The following is a 23,035-nucleotide window of genomic DNA, read 5'->3' as shown; positions in this document are numbered from 1 at the left end:
CTTGCAGCTTTCGAGGTAGCCTGCCATCGCCTCCTGTGAAGAAGCTGCGTCTCGGCTTCTTCGGCGACGCAGCCGCAAGTCTTAGAAAGCAGAAACGTTCTTCTACGATCAAAAGACGCGGCAGCTTCTCTGTGGATTCAGATCGAAGATTCCCGACGCACTTCCCTCGAAAGTCAGGAAGTCTTAAAAACGAAGTCCACGACGCCTTGGAAAATACAAAGTCTCAACGCACATGCACGCAAGTAGCGCCGTTTACAGCGAGATGTGGAAATAAATCAACACACATACAGACATATATATATATATATGTATATTTGTATATATGTATATTTGTATATATGTATATGTAGAAGAGAAATCTGCACCGCTTCTTCTTCTCCACGGAAGCTCGGCTCTCAGCCATCGGGACAGGAGAGGGGGGCGAGGAGACCGAGGAGACTGTTTCCACTTGCAAGGAGGAGGCTCTGCGACCGGAGGCAGAAGGTCCGAGGCAGCCTTCAGGTGTGCCTACAGCCCCCGAGCAGAAACAGAGGGCAGACAACACCCAGCAGACGAAAGAGAAACAGAGGATCCAGGAGAGAGAGAAGAGGAAACGGAAGACAGAGAAAAGGGAGAAGAAGAAACCCCAGGAGAGAGAGACGGAGGAACTTCAGCAGAGAGAGAGGGATTGGAAACGTGAGGAGAGGGAGAAGAAGCAGAAAGAGAAACAGCCGAATCTACAGCGGAGGCAGACGCGGAGGAAGAGAGACCAGCAGAGGGAGGAGCAGGAGAGGAGAGAGAAGAGTACGGAGGAGAGAGACGCGGAACAGGATTTGCACTTTCAGTCGACGAAGACTGCTGAAGATATTGACGGGTCGTCTCTTTGATATGGCATGCGACCGCACGAGTGTGTCGCACAGATCGTCGAGAAGAAGAAGGGATACCGTGGCGTAGCATCGCCTGCACAGCCTGTAGAAGAGGATCTTCTGAATTCGAGACTTCCTCCCAAACTTGCACTCGGGCGTTGCCCACGCGTCGACGAACCTGCGCATCAAAAATCGCGAAAAACGCATGCATTTTAGCCTAGGAACAACTCCACGCAGAAAACTCAAAAGTTCACCTTCCCCGACCATCAACGCAGATTCCCCGCTCTCGTTCGTTCAGCCACACCACGACAAACAGGTCTTCTCCTGTGCCAGCACAAGCCTGTCGAATGTATGCAGCTACATCTGAACGCACATATATAGGTACAAATAGATACGTATCTGTTTTTGTACCTACATATTTGTATAAATGTATACCCAGCTGCATCTGCATGTACAGATATGACCATACACGTATCTGTATCTGTTTGTATGCACACACACACACACTTGTACATCTGAACGTATCTGTATCAACGCATTTGCATGTGGGTTAAAATGCATGCGTAAATCTACGTGGACATACTTCTCCATATATTTATACGAATGAGCATATCTGCACATCGGCGCGTAGACATGTGTGTACGAAGAGATTTGCAAACACAGGGAGACATGGACATCAGAGAAAGAGCATGGACGCCCGCATACACACATTGAAACAAACAGGCACCGACGAACATGTCTCTGCCGTGGTGTGGAACATCCGGCCTACTTTTCTCCATTTTCGCGTCTTGCCCGGAATGAGGAGGAGGCTGCCGAATCTCTTCAGGTCCCCACCGGCGAGAGTCCGCTGCTCATCGGGCTGCAGGCCCTCGCTGGGGCCCGCGGGGTCTCCGGTGCGTAGTGGGGCTCCACCGACCCCCTGGGCTCCAGCCGAGGAGTCGCCGGACGCGGCGCCGAGCGACACGGCAGCAGCCTCCTGAGCAGCTTGGGCGGCGGCCATCGCCGCAGCTCTCTCTGCGCGCATGCGCGCCCACTGGGCTCTCGCTGGAATGAGAATTCGTCCTCTCAAGCTTCGACTCGCCCTCTTGCCTCTGAGGAAGGAGACAGGCGAGGAGACACAGACAGGGGAGGCCTGCATGCAGTCGGAGACTCCGCGACACACGACAAGGAGACAGAACAGAAGGGGCAGAGCCAGCAGGCGAGGACCGACTGAACTCGGGGAAAGAAGGACAACAGGGGAGAGGAACGCCTCTGGAGAAGAGAAACGCATACGTGGCGACAGCCACGGTGAAACTCCGGTGGAAACTACAGACATATCACTGCATGCATTTTTAGCTATGCATAGACGCACATGACGATTTAGACAAGAATGAAAAGGGAGTCCTAGAAGTATCGCGCGACACATACGGCTACACACATCGAATGAAGAGGCACTCCCACTTGCATCTGCATGCACTCAAATCGACAGACATATACAAAAGCATGAACACGCGTGAACAACTATTTATGCGGGAGACTGGGCTCGAAACTGAATCTCGGTCACCGACCTTCCTCGGGGCCTGTGGGTCTGCGAGGGAGCCTGAATGGGCTCGGGGACTGCAAAGCCTCCCGACTCTCCGACACCGGCGACGCATGCAGCTTCCTCTGAAGAGTTTTCCCCAGGCGAGAAGGGCGTGGGTCGATTTGGCGGCTCGGATGTCGGCTGTACGTACACCGCAGCGGCCGTGTCGAGGTTGCTTCTCTCGGCAGGCCCGGCGAAAGAGGGTGAAGGCGACGTGGGGAGAGATCCAGAGACAGCGCTGGTGACTGAAGAGACGTCGCTCGCGTTTTCGACGTTGTCGAAAGACAATCCGTTGCCGGCAACGCCACAACTTCTCTTCTCGTCTGTCTGCCCATCCAAGTCGTCTTCCCCAAGGGCGCTCGCCTGCTCTTCGGCCTCCTCGCAGGCCCCCTGCAGCGCGCCCGCCGCTGCAGGGTCCTCGAGCGAAGGCGCAAAGGCCATCTCGGACGGACCGGAAAAAATTCAGGTGGAAGGAGAAAGAAGACCAAACGAGAAGAAAGAAGAGAGGGGATTCCGAGAGGAGGACGAGGAGGAGAGAGCAGGAAGAACGAGGGAGATAGAAGAAGGAGACTCTTTCAGGAGGAAACGGGAAAGAGAGGACAATCTCCCGTGTTCTCCAACAGGCTGTGCTTCTGTCGACTGAAACAGAGCACCCATGTCTGCCTCCGGAGACTTCCGAAACCTTTGTTCCTTCTTCCGGTACATAAGCACCGTCCATGCGCCGGAGAGAATGCAAGAACCGCAGAAGAGACGACCAGGGGAGAGAGAAAAGCCGGGGGACGAACCAAGAAGGGGACGGGCAAGAAAAAAAACTAGAGACAGTTGGGCTCGGGCTTGGGGAAGCCGGAATGCCACACGGTCAAAGAACAGAGTGCGAGAAAAGAAATCGAGCGAGGAGGGGAGAGAAGAAAAACTACGACAGAGAGAAACCTTAACAACCACGCACAACCGACGGGGCCTTGTTTTCTGGGCCTCTTTCCCCGTCGGAGGTGCGTTCCCGCCTGAGGAGACAAAGAAGAAACGTAGAAGACTCGCGAACACAGAACGCGCGAGATCAGTTGCAAAGCGACAAGCTCATTCTTCGCTTAGAATTCAAGGTGAGAGATGGTGCTGGACTACTTTTCCTTCGTCGCTCTGCTCTGTGCATGCACGCTCGTCGCGAGAGTCTCGACCGCCGTTGTCAGATTTCTGTGTTCAGCAATTTGCCGGATCCAGCTTTTCTTGTGTGTTTCGCGTCCCCCACGTAAGAACCTTTTCAGCCTAGTGAGATATCCAGCGTAGAATCGAAAAGCCACCGCTTGTTTGCACGTCGTACAATGCTCATGATCTTGGCATTCTCCGCTCTTTCGCGGACACCGAAAAAAGCTCTAATCGCCGTCTACGTCAATCACAGCTGCGTGGAATCTTCTTCAGTGTCCGAGAAAGATGCTCAGAGCTCAGCGAGCTTCCCGTAGTACTTCCTAAGAAAGAGATTTCCATGACTCCCCAGAAAGGCGGGTGTGCCCGAGTGACTTGGCCGTCGCTGCTGCAACCACGCATTCATTACGCGTAGAAGTTCGTCGATGAAAAAACATGGAAATTCCACACACCTGCAGCTGACAGTCTTAACTGGGCCGCGGTGGACAGCGGTGATGAAGAACCTGCCTGTCTCTTCATCTCATAACTGGGCGAGTCTTTCAGATGGTCTGCAGGTCCTTCTAGGCAGCGGGAAGCCGCTTCGAGTTTCCTCTGACGCCTCTGCGTAGCGTGTTCCTTCCTTGCTTGATTTGTGCACGATCTCTCAAGTGCGCAAAGCCACAGAGTTCTGGATTTTCTCGGATGACTAATTATTGGAACAAAGACTTCGCTGCGCCGCTCCGCGGTCGACGAGTTGGGTTCCCGGCGTAGATCCGTAAAGTCGTTAATATAAACAGGTTAATATGGAATCCTTCTCTCGGCATAACGCTGGGAGTGTGCACTGCTTTTTTTTCCTGCGTCTGTGTCACAGCTTGTCTCGAGTGTCTTTTTTGTCGTTCCATTGACGCCCAGAACAAGATGTGCAGTGAATTTACTGTCGCAGAATGTTGAACTCCAACACTGTCAGGTGCCTACCGCCCGGCTCCGAAACCGTATGCAACAAACATTTCACTAGGAGCTGCGTAAGCAAGAGTCGTGGCGGCTGCTTCCCCCCCTCTCACCACACTTCTAGAGTCATGCAACTTAAGAGTCACAAAAAAACGGAAGAGGCTGCGGTGTCACGCAGCATCCTACATATGTCCCCTCGGGCTCCTACTCCAACTAGATGGTGAACGCGATCCGGTAAACGCGGACATTAAAGATTTGAACCGGTCCTCTTCCTCGTAACTTACATTCCCCCGAAAACACATATAAACGGCCCTGAAGGAACAGAGTCACGTCGATTAAAGTGAATATGCCACAAGCAAGAACATCCAGGGGCTTTGTGAGTCCTTCTTCAAGGGTGGGATCAAATTCCCCGTTCCTCTCTCAGAAGTGGAAATCGACAACGGCAAGTCGCTGTTGCATCCAGGCACTTCGGTCGCTGGTTTGCAAACGAAACGCGAATACGATTCACTTTTGCGTCCGGAAACTGTGTCGTTGTTTCTCCGTTACTTCGGCGTCTGCGGAGAACTGAAAGTCCGAAACTCCCAAAGACGTGCACTCTGCCGCAACTCACATTCCACTCACGCCCCCTAGAGTTGCACATTTTCATTTTGTGTTGTCTAAGATGCCCGCAATCCAGAAGTGTACACCTCACATCAACTAAACGCTACTGTGTCTGTTTGAGTCCATCACTAAACTCTATTCTGCAAATGCCCCGACCTTCCTGCCTTTTCCACACCGGATGCACTCGGTTGACGGGCACCTCAAGCAAGTACTTTTAGGCTTGAAATTCGGTTTTCCAGTCTTTCATCGCGAGCGTCGGGGGCATTTTCCAGCTTTCTCCTAGGCACACGATTCTGGAAAACGTCCGTCCTGCGTACCCTTTTGAGCATGACCATAAACTCCAAGGTGTGTCTAGAAGCCACTCCTAGATCTGCGGAGTGTTCTCGAACGCGTGCTACCAGTAGACCTTGGAATCGGTAAACAGGGACTTTTGTCACTGCAGTTAAGACATGAGGAGGTGCACTGGTAGATACGCACTTGCAGAGATAAAACCCTCCCTCAGCAGCAGACTGAGAGGAATTTAATCAGACAACTGCGTGTCACCTGCTCGTGTCGTGGACTAACGAAATCCAGATGTTCGCTGTTGGCCTGGCGTCTATTCTTTATCTGGCTGCACATATCTGTTCTCGTTCTTTGGATATCCAAGAGTATATATTCTAAATTTTGTTGCTTGGTTTCGGTGGAGCATCTCAATCTCCAATTTTTCATAGAGTGTTCTTTGACAAGTTCATGAGTGATTGGACTACTGGATTCGATCTCGGTCGCCTCCCACTTGCGAACTTGGCAGCACGCGGGGGTGGTGCGTTTTCCCGGTGAAGCTGGTCACAGCGAATGCCAAGCACACGTCTTTCTCTCAGTTCAGAGAACTTTTGCAAGACAGGAACGGCTAAAAAGGCCTGCATAAACCTCTTACCATTTCTGTACAGCACAAAGAGTGGCACTCGAGAAGGAGGGGCGGACTCGCGACTGGACGTTGCGTGTTCGACGCACATACCGTACATGAAAAAATCCTCCGGAGATGCGTGTACCTCTCTAGGTGAAGGCTTTCCGTAAGGCCTTGTTGAGGCAGACAGAATCATGTGGAGCTCTCCTCAGCCACTGATGCAGATCTGTGTGGGTGTGTTTCCCCCGGAAGTCGGCGATGTCTAGCTAGCCTGTATTTTCGGTGCGGGTCGCGCGTGTGCTGGCACTGTTTGTTGCGGCCACACGCGTGTGCGTCTGTTTTGGTCCACTTGTCTCTGTGTTCCTGCTAGACTGCATTGTGCATGGCGCTTTCTGTTCGCAGGAGCGGCGACTTTTCCTCTCTCTTGTCTGTTTTTACGCGTTCGTTCCGCGGGTGTCTGCGCGCCACCTCACGCGGGTTTTAAACGTTTGATTGCCCCGGAAGACTCGCATGTCGAGAGGTGTCTCAAGGCCGCGAGAAAAGAATTTGGACTTCCAGCTCTTTGTGTGCGGTGCTCATCCGGAGATGAGGAAGAGCGGGGCTCTCTTGTTTCCCCGGGCCAGCACCTTTCGCGAGACAAAACCCTGCGGAAACGTCCGGCACGATTCACGGCAGAGTAGCTCCGGCAAATCGCTTTGGTTTGAGAAATTTAGTGGTTTTCATCCGAATTCGACAACTTGTCAAAAATTCCGCCGGAACGACCCGTCGTTCCCGCGAACGAAAATCTGCATCTACGCCACAGTCTTCGCACACGTACACATCGCTTTTTTCCAGACGCTGTCCAAGCAGGTGATTCCTTCCTTCTCTAGACGCTGTCCACGAAGAACCTCTTTTCCGCGTGTCGTGTCTACGGATTTTTTTTCGCATGTCCTTCGAAGATGTTACAGAGACGTGTGCGACCGGCCCTTCTCTGTGTTGCCTTACCGTCCACTCCTCGCCCCGAGGCGTGCTAAAAAGTCACTGCGGTGACTCGCGTAGATCACCCGACGCGAACCTGCAGTTTCTTGCTGGTCCGTTTTACTCTGCGGCATTTAACTGTGTCCACAGCGTTCGTCCCCGTGCTTGTGACTCTGGGGTAAAGTTCTTGTCTTCAGAAAGTCTGCGAGTGGCGCGCCTCCCTACCATTCTACGCCGCTGCCGTGTGCCGCGTCTACCTTGTAGAGTGACTCGAATCTGAAATTGAGTTTCGCCGCGTAACTTTGTGGGCACTGGGACTCGCATGGTCCTCAGAGAACGTAGGCGACGTCTGCTGCGGACGCGGCGGGTTCCTCGCGGGATAAGTTCCGGCTTTAGCTGCAGCTGTCGGGGAACGCGGCTTGCAGGCATCCAGAACTTGTCCAGTTCAGGTGTATGTACACCCGAGCGTGAGGAGTCAGGGAACGGAAGCACACGTGGCCTCGATTTTCTCGAGGTTGCGTTTCTCCAATGGTCAAGTTGGACTCCAGAAGTCCAGTGCATCACCTCGAGCGAGTCGTCGCTGGGTTTCCCTGTCTCGTGTTTTTGTGTCAACTGAAAAACGGATGCCTCCATGGGAAGTGTAAAAGTTGCTGCAGTTTCTCCACCGGGCGTGGGCCGCCACCGTACCGCGTCCGGCTTCGCTCTCCTGCCTTCGGTCCCCTCCTCTCCGTCTTCTTTCGCGTCTTCGTCTTCCACGAACGGGCGCGATGCTTCCACTTCAACTCCGGCCCGCGTCTCGTCACCTGTCTCTGAAACTCGAGCTGCGTCTGCCTCTGGAGGAAGACACAGAGCAGCGGGACACGATGGAGCCCTGTCTTCAAGAAACGGGGAGGAGAGCCGGTCGGAGTCTCCGAAAGTGAGGAGTCCGGCGAGTTGCAGCGCCCCGTCTCCTGGTCGAGACGGAGGAGAGCCAGTGGACGGAGACAAAGGGAGAGGCAGGACCTCTCTTCGGTGCCCGTCCTCTGGAGGCCTCACGGCTTCCTCGCGGGCTTCTTCCGTCCACGCAGAGACGACATGTGGTTCCTTTTCTCCGGGAAATTCGAGCGCCTCCGCCGCATGCAGAAGAAACGATAGTCAGGCACCCAAGCAGGACGAGGTCAGGGACAGCTTCTCCTCGAGGGGGTGTCGAACAGACCAAGAGCAGCCGTCAGGGCCAGGGGAGGAGACCCCCCTTTGGTCTCTCGGAAGTGTTCGTCGATCTTCGCGTCTCAACCAGGTGGGCGCGGACAGCGAACAACGCGTCTCTGCACCCTCTCTGGACGCAGCTGCACTGCCGCTGAGGTCTCCTCAACAGCTTCTGCTTCCCACCTGCGCTCAGGCCTCAAGCCCAACGAGCGGAGTGTCCACACGCCGTGGCGCGGTCGGAGGGCCGGCGTCTGGAGCGCAGCGCCTCAAAGCAGATAGGGCGGAGGTAGCAGGCCCCAGACGCGGGTCTTCAAAGGCAGACCGAGACGCCGCGTCGGATGGCCTACGCTCAGAGGAAAAGAACTGTGACGAGAACTTCCCGTCGGCTTTCTTCGGAGACTCTCGTAATACGCCCAGGGCGCTGACGCCTGTCACGCGGGCAACAGCTTCTCGTCTGCCAGCCTCTGCTCTGGTCCCTGCGTCTCCGCTTTCCAGGCACAGGCAGACACCCCGCAAAGTGTCTCCGCCGGAGGGGCTTTCTGGGCGCCACCACCGTCGCGGCGTCCGCGGGAAGCTGAAGCAGGAGACCGCAGCCCAGAAGCGAAACAGAGACGGGGAACGGGAGAAGAAAGACTGCTCAAGTGCGTCTGGTCCAGGCAAGAAGGCGACTCGAGGAGGAGGCAAAGCCGCAGGGCCTCTGGGCAGGAGACCTTCGAGATTCCAGAGCCTCGACGTTACTCAGTGCGTTGGCCCAGATGGCGAGAAGAAGGCTCCGACCTCGACGGCGACGCTGCCGTGTGGGACCTCCTTGCGGGGCGGAGCGACACTCGACGCGCCGCTCTGCTTCGCCTCTTCCACAGACGCCTCGCCTGCATCCTCCTTCTCTTTGTCGCGCCACAACACACCGCGAAACGGAATCCCCAGAGGCGAGGAGAGAGAGGACTCTTCAGCCTTGCCTGTAGCGGGACGGACTCGTAGCTTCCTCGCCTTTCCTCAACAGAAGGAAGCGTCGGAGTACACGATGCTGAGTAGACTGCGGGGAGGGCGAGAGGCGGCCCCGACGCGGGCCTTAGTCCGCACCGCTCCCGCGAATCGGAGGGAGGATTCTGTCGCGGAGTCTCGCTCCCGGGTAGGGTATGGATCCGCTGTCGCGCCTGGCAGCGAGGAGACTGGAGACCGCGGGGAGAGAGGAAACTCTGGCGCGAGTGAAGGAGACAGGGAAGGTGGCAAGGGAGGGGAGCTGGCAGACGTGGAAGTGAAGCTCGAAGAGAGAGAAGAGAGGTCTGGGGTGGTTTTGAGCGGCGTCGCGAACTGCGCGTTTGAGGTCGTGACGGTGGAGGAGGTGGCGAGGCGAAGGAAGAAACACGTCGCTCGGACGCAACGTCTCAGCGCGCGAGCGCAGAGAGAACAAGAGCGACTGAGAGACATCCTGCAGAAACAATTCGGAAAGCGCGGCTCGTTCTGGGGCGGCTGTGGCTGGGTGCCTGCCTCGTCCGCGGCGAAGGCGACTTCCGGTGTCTCGACACCAAACCGGTCGCCCCAGGTTGCATCGCACACTTGGCAACCGTTCATCTTTTGTCCCTACTTTGGCGAAGAACACCGCCGGGTGTACAGACACCGGCACCCCAGGCTGTACAAGGCCCTCCTCGCGTGCGTCCAGGAAGGCAAAGTTCATGACGGAGTTCAGGTTAGAAAGTCCACGCAAAACAAGCACCAACGGCATCCAAGTCACCAACCTGGAAACTATGTATATGTATATAATATATATATATATATAATCCATATATTTGCGGGTATCACGTGTGTAACTGTGTCGATATGTATGCGTACATGCATACCTCTGAAAATCATGGGGACAACAAACATTTGCTTGAGGTTGTCTGGTCACATCTTTGTTTTTACGTAGGTTGGTGCACAAATGAATTTGGCTGTACAGCAGTTGGATGAGCATAGTGATAAACGTTCGCGCTTTTGCGCAGCGCTTTGCGATCGGCACTAGGATCTCTGTAGGCGTCTGTACATTGAATTCTTCCTGGCTCGTTTACTAAGTTTTCAACCTCGTGTGTTCAGCGTTTCGTCTTTGCATTCTTCGTAAAACGCAGAGGAGTCTAAGACGGCTGTCTGTGGATTGAGGACTGGACTCCTTGTTGCACATTATGCAATGGTACTGGTCGGCGCTGCGCCCATGACATGACCGCCGACAGCTCGATGCCCCCCACAAATGATGAAGTCGCGTTCCTAGGTGCTCGTGTGACCAGCCCAGCGTCCAGGAAGCCAGTGTGTCGGAGACAGGGTTGATTTGCTCGGAGCTTTGTGTCCCGGTCGGGGTCGCGGACCGTGTGTGGTGAAGCTTTTTCCTCTTCGCACTCGTCGCGTTTTCTGTCCCTGTTCCGACCTCCAATTGCGCCTTGTGTCTCTCTGCAGGTCATTCGCCTGCTGGACTTCCGCCACCCAGTGCGCCTCGTCACCCCCGAGGGAGAGGACGCGTACTCGCTGAGGTACGTAGGTCCCCGGATCTCTGCCGAACACCGCGAACGCATTATATTCGGAGAGTACACCGGCTACGTGAGCAGCGACGAAGACTTGCGGGCAGACCATCCCCAGTATTGCTTCCAGCTGAAGTTCCACAGAGAAGCGTTCCGCGATCCGCAGGTAGTTCGAACGCAGGCAGAAGGCATGCAGTCGCCGCAGCGGGCTGCACGAAGAACTGACAGAGAAGAAAGGTCAGAAGGAAGAGGAAGCGGAGAAGAAGGGCGAGGAGAGAGAGAACGAGGCGAAGGAACTTGCCAAGACGAAGAAACGTACCGAGACTGGGATGCAAAAGAGGACTGGAAAGGTAGGGCTGCGAGAAAAGAGCGAACTGTTCGCTTCCGAAAATAACAAGTTTAAATGCCAAGCAAGTTCCGCTCGCAATTTCAAATGAACTCTTTCGTTTTTTCCACCGCACAAGTCGAAGTGTCCATCCAGAGATGTCGATATGCAAAGGACTTCTTTCTAATAAGCATATATATGTATATGCGTGTAGACAGTTATATACCCATGTGTGGAGGTATCCCTACATCTATATCTATCTATCTACCTATATATATATATATATATATATATATATGTTTATGTAAACGTGTACGTGTGAAGATGTCCCTGTGCGTATACATGAATTCAAATGTGTAGACATCGATGTAAATACGGCATGCGTGGTAAGAGCTGTACGTATTGAAGGAGCTAGACAGAGAAGTCTGTGAGAGAGTCGTGTAATCGCTCTAGATTCGCGGGCGTTGAGTTTGGTCTCCCCGTTGTTCCCGAATATACCACACACATGTCGCCGCTATGAGTACTAACTCTCGCTGTTTGATATCTGTATGGACTTGCGCCTCTCTCTCTCTCTGTATATATATATATATATATATATGTACAAAAATATGTTTTTGTGTGGGTTTTTTCCATTTCTCCTCTTTTTTCAGCGTTTTCCGTCCTGATCTCTATGGCCTTAGCCACCAACAGGAAAATGTATTTTTAGGTTGCTTCTCTTTCAGTTTCTTCCGTGTCTCGATCCATGTGGTGTTCTCTCTTTTTATATAAATCTATATATATCTATATATATGTATGGCTATGTTTTGTAGGTGCTGCGTCGTCTGTGGCGCCGTCGGTGGTGACGATTCCTCACGACGAAATGTACGCAGTGGACAGCACGGAAGAGTTCAACGAAATGTCGATGGTGAATCACTTCCAGACAGTGGATCTGTTTGGCGGACGCAAGTGCAGGATCAATGCGGAATGGCAAGTGGTGTACGTGGACGCATGGCCGCACATCGTCTTGACTTCGATTCCTGGAGTGGCGATCAATCCTGGAGAGGAACTCCTCGCCGACTTCGGCTTCGACTGGTTCGCCCAGATCAATGCGGAGTGCATGCGCTACTGCAGGCGCGAACTGCAGGCGCTCCGGCTGCGAGACAAGCTGTCTCCGCAGGCGCTGCGAGCCTTCCTGCGCGAGCAGGAGGCGGCGGACGACGAGGAAGACGAGGCCTTCTCGTCCGACCAACTCTGCTTTCTCTGCTACGCCAATCAGAAACCGTGCAAAGTGGCGCTGACTGGGGAGGCGCAGAACAAGAAGAAAGTGAAGCGCTCCGAATCCGCAAGTGGTGCGTCCACGCTCCATGACACCCGAGACAATACACAGAAGAGTCGAGAGGAAGAGGCAACCGAGAAGGCGGTGGGAGAGAAGGAACAGGAGACGACTGGGAGTGCGGCTTCAGTGCCTCCTGGAGGCGGAGGGAGAGAAGACGCTCATGGGTCAGAGCGAGAAGAGAAGACGGGGAAGAGTGGATCAGCCGGCGACCAACAGAAATGGCTGCATGCGACGAACAGACAGAGCGTGAAACGGACATGGGAGGAGAGGCGCGTCGGGGAGACGAGGGGGACAGAGCGCCGAGAAAAAGAAGAAAGAGGAATCGTGTGCGACGGCTGCAATCGAGCCTATCACCTCGAGTGTATCCACCGGACACAAGACCCGCCGGCGGATGAATTTGAGTGGTTCTGTCCACTGTGCATCCTCTTCGCGGAAAGAGTCAACGCCGCGAGGCAAGCGAGGAAAGACGAAGAACGAGAAGCTGAAAGCTCCGCCCTCAAGATGAGCGAGGACGCAGAGGAGAGGCGGCACGCCTTGCGAGATGAAGCGGCTGAGCGAGAGACTCACCTTGGAAACAATCAACACAGTCCATGTGCAACAGACGGCCGCATTCTCTTCTCGCACGGCAGTCGTTCTTCCTCTCCCTCTTCCTCCTCTGCGTCTTCTTCCTTGCCCAGTTCTCCGTGTTGTCTTTCTTCTTCGTCGTCTTCTTGTTCTTCGGCGTCGCTTATTACTGGAGCAGGTTCGTCGCAGCCCTCGTCGCACGAGGCAAGCGTTGAGAACGGCTCGGTACGGCTTGTTTTCGCCGAGGCGTCTCGTCTCTGTCCCCCTTCCGCTGCAGACGCTGAGTCGTCGCCAGGCCCAGACATGCCCAACTCGCTCTCGTGCTTGTCTTCGGGTGCTGCGGTTCCTCTCTCTTCCTCTTCTCTCTCCTCCTCTTCTCTCTCTTCTTCTTCTCTCTCTTCCGCTTCTCTCTCTTCCGCTTCTCTCTCTTCTTCATCTCTTCCTGTTATTTCTTCCCCGGAACATGAGAGGAAGCCGCAAGCCGTTCTGGTGGAGGAAGAGCCAGGCGAGCCTGCGGATATTTCTCCGCCGCATGCTGCGCCCTGTGTGGCCTCGAAAGAAGCGCGAACGAACGCGAAGGCCTTCCAGGCCCCGTCGTGTTCTGTTTCTTCTCCTCCTCTCCCCTGTCTGCCTTCCCCGAGCTCGCCTGTTGACAGACATCGCGGCGAAGCGGAGAACGTGTGTGTAATCCCACAGTCCCTCTCTGATGTCTCTTCTTCTGTCTCTTCCTCCTCTTCGTCTTCTTCTTCTCTGTCTTCCTCTTCTTCGTCTTCTTCTTCTCTGTCTTCCTCTTCTTCGTCTTCTCTCTCTTCCTCCTCTCCGTCTTCTCTGTCTTCCTCTTCTTTCTCTTCTTCTCTCTCTTCCTCCTCTTCTTCGTCTTCTTCTGTCTCTTCCTCTTCTTCGTCTTCTTCTGTCTCCTCCTCTTCTTCGTCTTCTCTCTCCTCTTGGGTGTCTCCGACGAAGGCCGAGGATGTGGGGGAGTCGCCTCGGGTCGTGAAGCCGCGAGTTGTCTTCTCATCCGTCGCTGAGGCGTTTGCTTCGCAGGCGAAGAAGATTCGCGTCCGCCCCCCTCCGTCGGTTAACGAAATGGGCGCCGGTCGGCAGCGCGGGAAGTTGACCGACCAACCGACGCTTCCGGAGTCGCCGCATCTGTCGACTCTCCTCCCCTGTCGCGCATGCAGAAGCCGCTTCGGCGACGACGCCAGCGGTGTCACCTGTCGCATCTTCAAGCTGCATCTTGCAAAAAACTTTTCAGACCCTGGAGAAGAACCTGCGACAGAAACGCCCTTGGAAATTTGCCACGACATCATTACGGCAAGTAGGTGCCGATCTTTCGTGTGCATGCGAAAAAAGAGCGGCCTCGGCCGCGTCTGTTCTGTCGCCGGCTCGGCCTGTAGCCTGCCCGTCTGTCGTGAACAGTGCCGGAGAAGCCCAAGCCAGGAAACGAAGACCATCAAGACCTAGAGCTGGATTCTAAAACTGCAGCAGTCGCCGCTTGGAAGCCGTTGGTCTGCTGACTCAGGAGAACTTCCCGAACCGGCAGACAAAGGCCTTCAAGGTCGAAGCGAGGAGTTGTCTCTCGCCGTCAAGACGCGCGACAGCAAACGCGTCCACGCATCTCACGCAGAACGCAACGTACCTGGGATTCCCTTCATGCTCCGGAATTCTGAAATCGACAGAAATGCGTGAACTTCTGAAGTGTGTCATGGCTCCGGGCAGCCGGTGTCTCTGAATCGGCCCGCCAAGGAGAGACGACTGGTGGACAGTCCAGAGAACGCTTCCCCTTTGCGAAGCTCCTCTCGCCCACCGAGCACGAGACTTTTTACAGGAACTCGTATCTTCTTATATCCATACATATACATATATATACATATATATATACATATACATATATATATATATATATATTTATATTTCTGTGTGTGTAGGTATGTGTGGTTTGGCGTCGAGATGAAGGGGGTGGGAAGAGAGGGTGGAGTCGTTCATGAAGAGAAATGAGGAGTGAGAAGTTGTCAAGAGTGAGACAACAGTGTCACATCTTTTCGTTTTTTCAGTGAGAAACGTAGTGATGGACTACCGCCGAGAAGAACTCGAAGCGGCGAAAGCAGCTGCGGCGCCTTCTCCCTCAAATGAGTGCGCCCTCGGCCACACGAAAGGTACGTCTGTGCACGCGCATTTTACGCATTTATTCACATTCAATTACATACATATATATATGTATATATATGTATATGTATATATATGTATATGTATGTACATTTATATATGTGTGTACACCTTTCATGCATATGCATGTGTGCAAATGTGTGTGTCGGCGCGTATGCGCGCATGCGTCTTCCAAGGAAAGCAACTGCGAGTGCGCAGAGTTCAGCTGTGCTTCAGGCTCTCTTCAGTTCCTTGGCGCCAGATGACGGCAGGCCTCGTACGCAATGATACATGTATCCATTTGTGTGTGCATGCGCGCGTCCAGGGGGAAGGACTTTTGTGCGTACTGATGCATGCAGCTCATGCATCCAGATGTTTATTTCCGGAGGAAAAAGAGTTACACACATTTTATAGTGATGCGTGCATTTGTAAAATAGATGCATGTATGTATTAAAAAAGAAGTATGTTAATGGAGAGGAACGTTGGTTTCTTGTGGGGTTCACTCGCTCGCAAAGCATGTAACAGTCTCTGTGAGTATTCGGTTTTCTTTGCATGCAGCGGGAGAAGAGACTGAGGACGGGTCGGTTGAAGGGAGGGCCTTTCCGGAGCTTGTTAGTGGCGAAGATCTTTTAGCACGCATGAGCCGACCTTCTCATCGCTTTGTTCCTCTCCTCGGAGTTTATCTTGGAGAGACGAAACTCGAGAGACGGCGACCCACAGGCGTCCACGTGGTGAGAATTGAAGGAAGCCGCGCAGACATTTCTCCGATAAAGCAGAGGTTCTGATGGTTCGAGTGTTTGCGTCTGCGCAGCAACTTACAGCCACGGCTCACGTCGCTCTTCGGCTAACAGGGACGTCCACGCTTGCAGGATGATTCCTTTCTAGAGTCTCTGGCCTTCTCGGCCGTAAATATTATATATATATATATATATATATGTATATATATATATATATGTATATATGTATGTATGTATGTATGTATATCCATGAGTGTGTATACATGCGTCTCCCCTTTGCGTAAAGAATTTTTGTATGCGTAGGTGTAGATCCACCGCAGACGGCGCTCACGAGCCTTCTTCCACATTCGAGAGAAAATGGCTGTGGAGAGTTTGTGTGTGTCTGTGGACGCGTCGGCTCTGTGCGCTGCATTTCCTTTGTCGCAGGGGAAAGTTGCGGGGCTCATCAGAGACGCAGAGGCGGGCGCTCCAAAGATTGTCGTCAAGTACGAGGTAGGCGCTGTTCAACAGTGAACTCAAGTAGAGACCGTGTTCCACGCATGCGGCTTTGTCCACTTCTCGAGTCTGAGGGAAAGCTGAACAGGCTTCTGCAAATTCCGTTCCTCAAAACAGCTCCTGCACGAGCTTCAAGTCAAAAGCATCCTCAGCAGCAGTTGCGTAGTCGATTTCTCGTGCTCTATGGTTCCCTCACGAGGGATAAAAATGTCCTGTTTCGTTCGTGTCACGCCTGGAACCGATCCGATGCAAAACAAACGGAGTTCGGTAGAAAAAGGAAACTCAGCAGTTTCCGCTGTCTTCAGCAGTCCAGTAAATGGAGGTCGGTTGCAGTGCAGTCACAGCGAACTTGGTTGTCATGTGTATCTTCTCCCTGGAGTCGCTCTAGGTCGCCCTCCCCAAAAATGGCCGCGTCCAGGGCTCCAGTATTTTCAAGTCCTGTTCAGCGCTCGAGAATTTCGTCAAAGTGAGTCTCGCTTTTCTCTCTCATCTTGCGAGCGCACCGCAGTTTCTGTCCTCTGTTCGCTCAGGACGGAGACCAAGAGGTTTTCTCTCCGAAGTTTTTCATGACGGAGCTGCTGTGCCAGGCGCTGCGGCCGCGGCAGCACCAGGGGGCATCTCCGTTCGAAGTGCTATTTCGTGCCGATCTGTATCCGTATATAAGCCGAGAGACCCGGCGCCACACACGGCTGCCGTTGCCGCAGTCTTCGCTCTGCTCGGAGGAGGGAGGATGTGGCGAGGAGACGCCGCGGGTCGCGCGTCGTCGCGCTTCTGTGGAGAACGAAGTTTTGGTAGCGCTCGCGCTCTCCGGGGCGCTGTCGGAGGCTGGTGCGCAGTTCAGCGAAGGCCGGAGTGCGGTCGACTGTTTCCTGGGGGTCGACGAAGAAGAGGAAGAAGGAGAGGCAGAGGGCGTTGCAGAAGCGTTCGAGGAGAGACACCGGAGAGTGGAGAGAGGGGCTGAACACGACTGGGGATCGCTGTTCTGCTTCCTCTCTGCTTGTCTGCCTCTGCTTGTCGTGGAGCCTGGGGAGAAGAGATCTCGGCGACTTTTTTCGCTCCCTGGAGGCGCTGTTGAGACGCTCGCTCTGCTGCGGGAGACCAAAAGGCGAGGGGCAGGGCAGGACCTCGCACACCTGCCTTTCCTGGAACTCCTATCCTCGTTCGTCGCACGTGTCTCCTCAAACGGAGACAGTCCTTCGGGACCTTCAGACGCCACGGCTTCGCCGAAGCGGCGCCGGCTTGGCGCGAAGGCCGAGGACGGCGCGCGCGGAGACAAGTCCCGGGAGCGACGCCCGAGAGACCACGCCGTCGCACTCAAGGACTGGCTCTCAGAACTCGAGAAAAGCAGTGATTCAAGCCGTTCAGATGCGCCGGCCGCACTCTGGGGCCCTACAGGCGTCCTCCCTCCTCTCGGTCTCTACCTCTCTCCTGATGAAGAAATCGAATTGGACAGCGACACCGATGTACATTCGGCTCTGCCCTCTTCTTCTCTGTCTTCTTCGAGGTGGCCTCTCCGAGCGTCGTGTGTGTCTCCTCCGTGCCTACCTGTGTTTCCCCGGCCCCACACACGTGCGGTGGCGGCCGCGGTCGCGAGCGCCGCTGCGGAGTTCGTCGCCATGGTCTTGAAGAGTCGGCTGGGGTCCCCGGCGGTCGATGAGAAGAGCGAAAAGCCGAGAGATGTGGCGTCGCGGTTCCTGGCCAGATCCGTGAATTTGAGTCTGAGGAACAAGGAACTCGAGGAGACGACCGTTCGCGCCTGGCTCGACTGCACCTCGCGCCTGGCGACCGCGACGCTCGCGCGGGCGTGGGTCGACGACGGGGCGAAGGAGTGCGCGCGAGGAGACACCGCGGGATCTCGCGAGGAAGCAGCGGCCTCAAAGGCCCTCTGGGTGGACCACGGACGAACTCCAGGCCGAGACAGGGCGTTCAGAGACCGACGAGCCGGCAAAGACAGCAGCGAGCCTTTCGCAGACAGCGCGAAGGGGGCGGCGCGCCAGAGTCAGCGTTTCCTGAGGGCCGGCCGGAGCGAGTCTCCTTCAAACCGGGTGCACACGTTCTCGTCTTCCGAATCTCGAAGGTCGAGGTTTCCAGACCCGAGCGCCAGCTGCACATCGCCGTCGTCCTTCTCGAGTGCCGCGTCGTCGCCGCTTTCTTCTGCGCGAGGGCCTTGTGCTGGATTTCCTCCCCTCGCTCTGCCGTCGTCGCTGCTCTCGAGTCCTGGCGTCGCCTTTCCTCCGCCCAACCAGCCGGGCGACAGGCGGGCCTCGTCTGCTCTCGGTCCTTCATCTCTTCGCCGGTCTCTGAGTTGCCAGGAAGGCGTCTGGGGCCCACACGCACCCGCAAACAAGGTGTCGTCGCAGGGCCGGGAGACTCTGGGCTCCAGTGTGGGGCGCGCGTGGTACGAGGCAGCGACCGACGCGTGGGTGGCGGAGTTCGTGCGGGAGAACGGGAAGCTGGGTCGAAAGCGTTTTCTGTGTGAGAAACTGGGGGCGGCGCGCGCAGAGCGTCTCGCGAAGATCAAGGCACGACTGCTGGCCGCCGAAGGCGAGGGTCCGCTGTCTCGACACGAACTCCTGTTGATGCAGCGCCATCAGCAGCTGATCAGTCTCCACCGCGAGGGCGAGGCTCGTCTGAAGCGCGAACGGAGACAACAGGCCAGCGCGGACAGCGCCGACTCTGACGAGAGGGGCGAAGGCCTGGGGGCCTGGGGCGCCGGGAAGCGCCGGCGCGCGAGGTGCGGACCTGGAGGGGAGGTCGCGCCAGACGCGTTCGTCTCTGCGCCGTCGGTCTCCTCGTTCTCTTCCGCCTCGACGGAAGAAAGCAGCGAAACGGCGTCGCTCCTAGGCGAGAAGAACGTTGAGAGAAGGGATCGCTACGGGTCTCTCTCGGGAGAATCCTTCCCACCGGTCTCTTCCGGCTGTCCGACCCTCGCGCCTCTCCCAGGGACCCGCCCGGGGTCTCTCGGCTTCCCGCCGCCCCGCGAGGAGCCGCGAGGCCCCTGCAGCCCCGGCGCCGGTCCCGGCCGGCCTCCTGTCTCCCCCGCACTCGGACCATTGCCCTGGGCTTCCTACACCCCACTCCAAACTTCTCAGTCCTTCCCTCCGAGCTACTCTTCTGGACGCAATGGCCCTTCGGGGTACTCCTACGCGTCTGGTGTCTCTTCGGTCCGCGACGCCGCGCGTGTGGGGTTTCCGTCTCCGTTTCCCGGCGAGACGAGTTTCGCGTCCGGCAGCAGTCCTTTCCTCACCGCGCTTCCCTCCCCAAGTGTCTCCTTCGCCTCCCCGCCCCTTCAACCCGCGCCGCTGACCTTCGCGGCCCAGCAGAGCATCTGCGTGGACGCCCTACTGGCTCTCGCCCGGTGTCGGGCCTCAGCTGGCGGGACTGCGGCGGGGGCGGCTGGCCCCGGGTCTTGGGCAGGGTTCAGCGCACTCTTTGCCTTTCTCTCGGAGCGCGGCATGACTCCAAACAGCCTGGCGCCCTTCTGGGCGGCGATTCAGCGTCTCTTTCTCTCCGTGGGGTGCGTGGTCTCCAGTGCAGATCTCCCGCGAGTCCACGGCTTGGTAAAGGCCGCTGTGACGAGGAATCCGAGCTTGGGCGAAGCCGTCGCGAAGGAACTCGACGCAGCTCTGGAGCAGAGTCAAAGAAAGAGCGAGAGGGCGGAGGTCCTGAGAACGGAGAGAGGCATCCGGGGCGACGGTCCGACGCAGGCCGAAGGCCGAGAACAGGGCGATAGGGCACAGGACGAGGTGGAGACCGGGAAGAAGGAGGGTGAGGAGCTGCGGGGCGAGGACAAAGGTGCGGAGACGAGGAGACAGGACGCCGCGGGGGACGGGCGACGTGTGGGGACAGGCTCGGGTCTTCAGGCCCGGGAGGGCCTGGGGGTGAGTCTCCGGGAAAGCACGACGCACTTGTTCGTTGACGGCGAAGACGACGAGGGCCTCGAGGGCGGAGACACCTTCCCTTCGCGCCCTACACCAACCCCAGGGCTCCTCGAAACCACGCCGCCCGCGGGGGCCTCGTGCCCCGTAGGAGTTGTTTCTTGCTCTCCCGCAGGGGACGCATCTTGTTCGGCGCTGTCCTCTCCGCGATTCGTCCCCGCAGCGAGTTCCGCCCTTCCTGAGGAGTCCACGCGTTCTGCCGGGTGGTTTTTTCCGAGCCAGAACGGCAGGGCCTTCGACTCGTGTCTCCTGTCTCCTCCCGCGGGCGCCGCGCTCCAGACCCACGCCTTGGTCGGACTCGACGGTGACGTCCCGGCGTGCGATGACCAGGTTGAGAGGCGCCCCAACGCTGAGCTTCTTTTGCCCTCTTGCGAGGACTTGGGAAGCAGACGCGAAGACGCTTCGCCCAGATATCTTCTGCATCCTGCGAACCTCCCCAGTCTCTCTCCCGCGCAGCTCGAAGATGCCTCTCTCCTCAGACTCACCTGCAGCGGCGCCAGTGCCGGAGACGCCTTTCTCGCCCCGGAGAAGAAGAAAGCAGACGAAGAGGAAGCTGCGGCAGTGTGCGGTCTCTTCTCGTAAACGACGGAGAGAAACCACCACAGACGAAGAGAAGGCAATCGAGAGAGAAGCCGACGAGATGGAGAGAGAAGAGAAAGCTGTGAAGACAGGGGAAGACGATGCGACGAAAAGAAAGATGATAAATAGGTGGAGAAAAGGAGGAAGATGGAGCAGAAAATATAGGGAAAACGAAAGCGTTGTATGGGTGTTGTTAGAACAAGACCGCTTCTGAGGTTCCCTCGTTTTTCTGCCGGAGGTCGCTGTTCGCCACCGCAGAGGTGCTTAATCGACTTCTCTTCCGGCCGAGTTTTTCTGAAAGGCGCTGAAAGTTTTGATTTTTTCTTGTAGGGGTCGCCGCGTGCATCTGTGTCCCTGTGAAGATGAAAGCTTTCCCGGCAGCGGGGAGAGAAGAAAGCAGACACTCCGGTGACAGAGTTCCTTAACATCACAGCTGTCTACTTGTGTCTCTCTGTCACGCACTGCAGTCTCCACTGTCTTTGCTGTTCTCTGAGAGGCAAACGAGATGAAGCACACAAACAGCATGTGATAGAAAGAGAAAGAAACGCGGGAAGTTACCGAGAGAAAAAATGTTTTTTCAGACAGCAGATTGGTGTGTCTGACGAGAAGATGACGAGTCTGGGGAACAGAAGACGAAAGAAGTCCCACAGGTGCACCTCGCTTGCTCACTGGTGAGGGACAGCCTCCGCGTAATTTTCAGAAAAGGGGGAGAGTTTCTTGCGCATCTTCTTCGTGTCACACACTACGTCTGTACAGGTGCATGCCGAGTGCATACTCATATATATATATATATATATATATATCAATATATATATATATATCATTATGCTCTGTAGGTTCCTTGTAACTTTGCTCTGTATAGACTTAGAGGAGATGAGCACTTTTTGTACGCAGATATGCACTTGTGTGTGTATTTATGTCTGGGGATCTAAGCAGCTGGGAGACAGGGAGCAGTTGTTGGCAAACAGTGGCATTCTTCTGTATTATTTCTCCCTTTCGTGACGCAGCTAGTGCATGCTATGTCCAGCCTTGTCACGTCCTCTCAAAAACGAAGAGAAAGACTTTTTAACTCCAGGAACGTGCTGTGCTCGGGTCGCAAAAAGAGACGTCCTTGCTGCTTGGGTCTCACATTTTCTGCTGTTATTCTGACACGGGTTTCCGTCAGCTTCTCTGGCAGAAAAAGGGGAAGTGAGGAAGAAGCGAGATCGGGACGTACAGCAGGAAAGCAGATGAAGTTGTCCCGGACAGACCTCTTTTGTCTATGCTCGATTTCAACACCCGCAAATCCGCAGGGCGGCAAGTACGTTGGCGTGGATAGGCATATTGCTCAGCGTGAACCTGGGTCCTCACGAGTTCCGCCACTTAAATTTTCATTTTCTTTTCGAATTCAGGTACAACCAGCATTAGATATACAGCGCGACAATCTTTGTGGTGGAAAATTATTGCTGTTTTCGCGTTATGTTGTGTCTTTCGGGGCGGCTTCCTTGCCTTCGCCGTGCTGGTGGAAAGCCTGCCTGTCATCGCTGGCGGCAGAATCGAGGGTTGTCTCATCGCCGGAGATTAGCTGCCCGTCCCCCGGATGTCGGTGTGTCTGCTGCTGTCTCTTTCCAAATCTTCGATCACCTTTCCAAAGTAGATATTTGTAGCGCTCTCTCTTCTCAACTTCCCGGTGAACAAAGTCTGTCCTTGTGAATAGTATGAGCAAAAAGAGTCGAGTAGAGCACTGCGAAGATTTTCGAAGATGAAGCCCAACAGCAAAAGGTCGTGAATGTCTATCCTTCGTGCTGCTCGTCAGTACAGGATTTTTTAACGGCGTCACAGTTTATCTGGGTGAAGAGTGACGGTAGAAAGCAATGCACCATGTGGGAAGAGGGGATCTGTCATTGTTTGCGTCACCGTCTTGGCTTGCAAAAAGTGTACGGGAATCAGAACCATTTTTCGCCCTCTTGCAGAAGAGAACTTCGTTGGCAACTAGTGACGAACACAATCTTGCACACGAATGCCGCGGCTCCACCGACCGCTCGGCTTTTTTCCTGCCCTCGTTACAGGCAGCCTGTTGAATGGAAATAAACTGCTCTCGTGAACAAGAAATCGAAGGCCAACTTCGACACAGGAAGGGGTCAGCCACCATATACAACGTGTTGTGTTAAAATGTTGAGTATAGAAAACTAGAGGAGGTGTGTGTCTGGTACATCAGTTCAGGATTGCCTTCCAAAAGGGGGAGGGGGCAAAATAAAAGACAGAGAATCGCTGTCTAAAAATACGCAGCAGTAACCGTAGCTATGGATAAATGCTTATTCTCGACTTTGTTTCCTACGACACTACCTAACATGTAAACTCTGCTTCCGTCAATGAC

General features: G+C 55.1%; 2 protein-coding genes across 2 annotated transcripts; one reads left to right on the top strand and one right to left on the bottom strand.

The window, feature by feature from the left end:
- Window positions 1–138: 138 nt before the first annotated feature.
- TGME49_202480 (hypothetical protein) lies at window positions 139–3,460 on the bottom strand. The gene is made up of 3 exons (XM_002367492.2): window positions 2,393–3,460; window positions 1,615–1,936; window positions 139–1,023 (listed from the first exon to the last, which is right to left on the bottom strand). The coding sequence occupies exons 1-3, from the start codon at window positions 2,845–2,847 to the stop codon at window positions 508–510; spliced, it is 1,293 nt and encodes a 430-aa protein (XP_002367533.2). The 5' UTR covers window positions 2,848–3,460; the 3' UTR covers window positions 139–507.
- A 3,034-nt stretch (window positions 3,461–6,494) lies between these two features.
- On the top strand, window positions 6,495–22,824 carry AP2VIIA7 (AP2 domain transcription factor AP2VIIa-7). Its single transcript, XM_002367493.2, has 7 exons — window positions 6,495–9,782; window positions 10,520–10,931; window positions 11,716–14,103; window positions 14,840–14,941; window positions 15,489–15,661; window positions 16,094–16,159; window positions 16,693–22,824. The coding sequence occupies exons 1-7, from the start codon at window positions 7,542–7,544 to the stop codon at window positions 20,680–20,682; spliced, it is 9,372 nt and encodes a 3,123-aa protein (XP_002367534.1). The 5' UTR covers window positions 6,495–7,541; the 3' UTR covers window positions 20,683–22,824.
- The last annotated feature ends 211 nt before the right edge of the window (window positions 22,825–23,035 follow it).

The sequence above is a fragment of the Toxoplasma gondii genome, chromosome VIIa, assembly GCF_000006565.2.
Source record: "Toxoplasma gondii ME49 chromosome VIIa, whole genome shotgun sequence".
Taxonomy (NCBI): Eukaryota; Apicomplexa; class Conoidasida; order Eucoccidiorida; family Sarcocystidae; genus Toxoplasma; species Toxoplasma gondii.
Note: the sequence above shows the minus strand (reverse complement) of the source record. Positions and strands in the feature narration are given on the sequence as shown.

Bases quoted from the DNA above. Each gene is read 5' to 3' on its own strand.
- TGME49_202480 (XM_002367492.2), bottom strand. From the start codon at position 2,847: ATGGCCTTTGCGCCTTCGCTCGAGGACCCTGCAGCGGCGGGCGCGCTG. The intron at 1,937-2,392 runs GTCGGTGACCGA...CTCCTTCCTCAG, and splicing joins ACCCACAGGCCCCGAGGAAG to AGGCAAGAGGGCGAGTCGAA. The intron at 1,024-1,614 runs GTAGGCCGGATG...TTTGATGCGCAG, and splicing joins AGACGCGAAAATGGAGAAAA to GTTCGTCGACGCGTGGGCAA.
- AP2VIIA7 (XM_002367493.2), top strand. From the start codon at position 7,542: ATGGGAAGTGTAAAAGTTGCTGCAGTTTCTCCACCGGGCGTGGGCCGC. The intron at 9,783-10,519 runs GTTAGAAAGTCC...GTCTCTCTGCAG, and splicing joins AAGTTCATGACGGAGTTCAG to GTCATTCGCCTGCTGGACTT. The intron at 14,104-14,839 runs GTAGGTGCCGAT...TCGTTTTTTCAG, and splicing joins CCACGACATCATTACGGCAA to TGAGAAACGTAGTGATGGAC.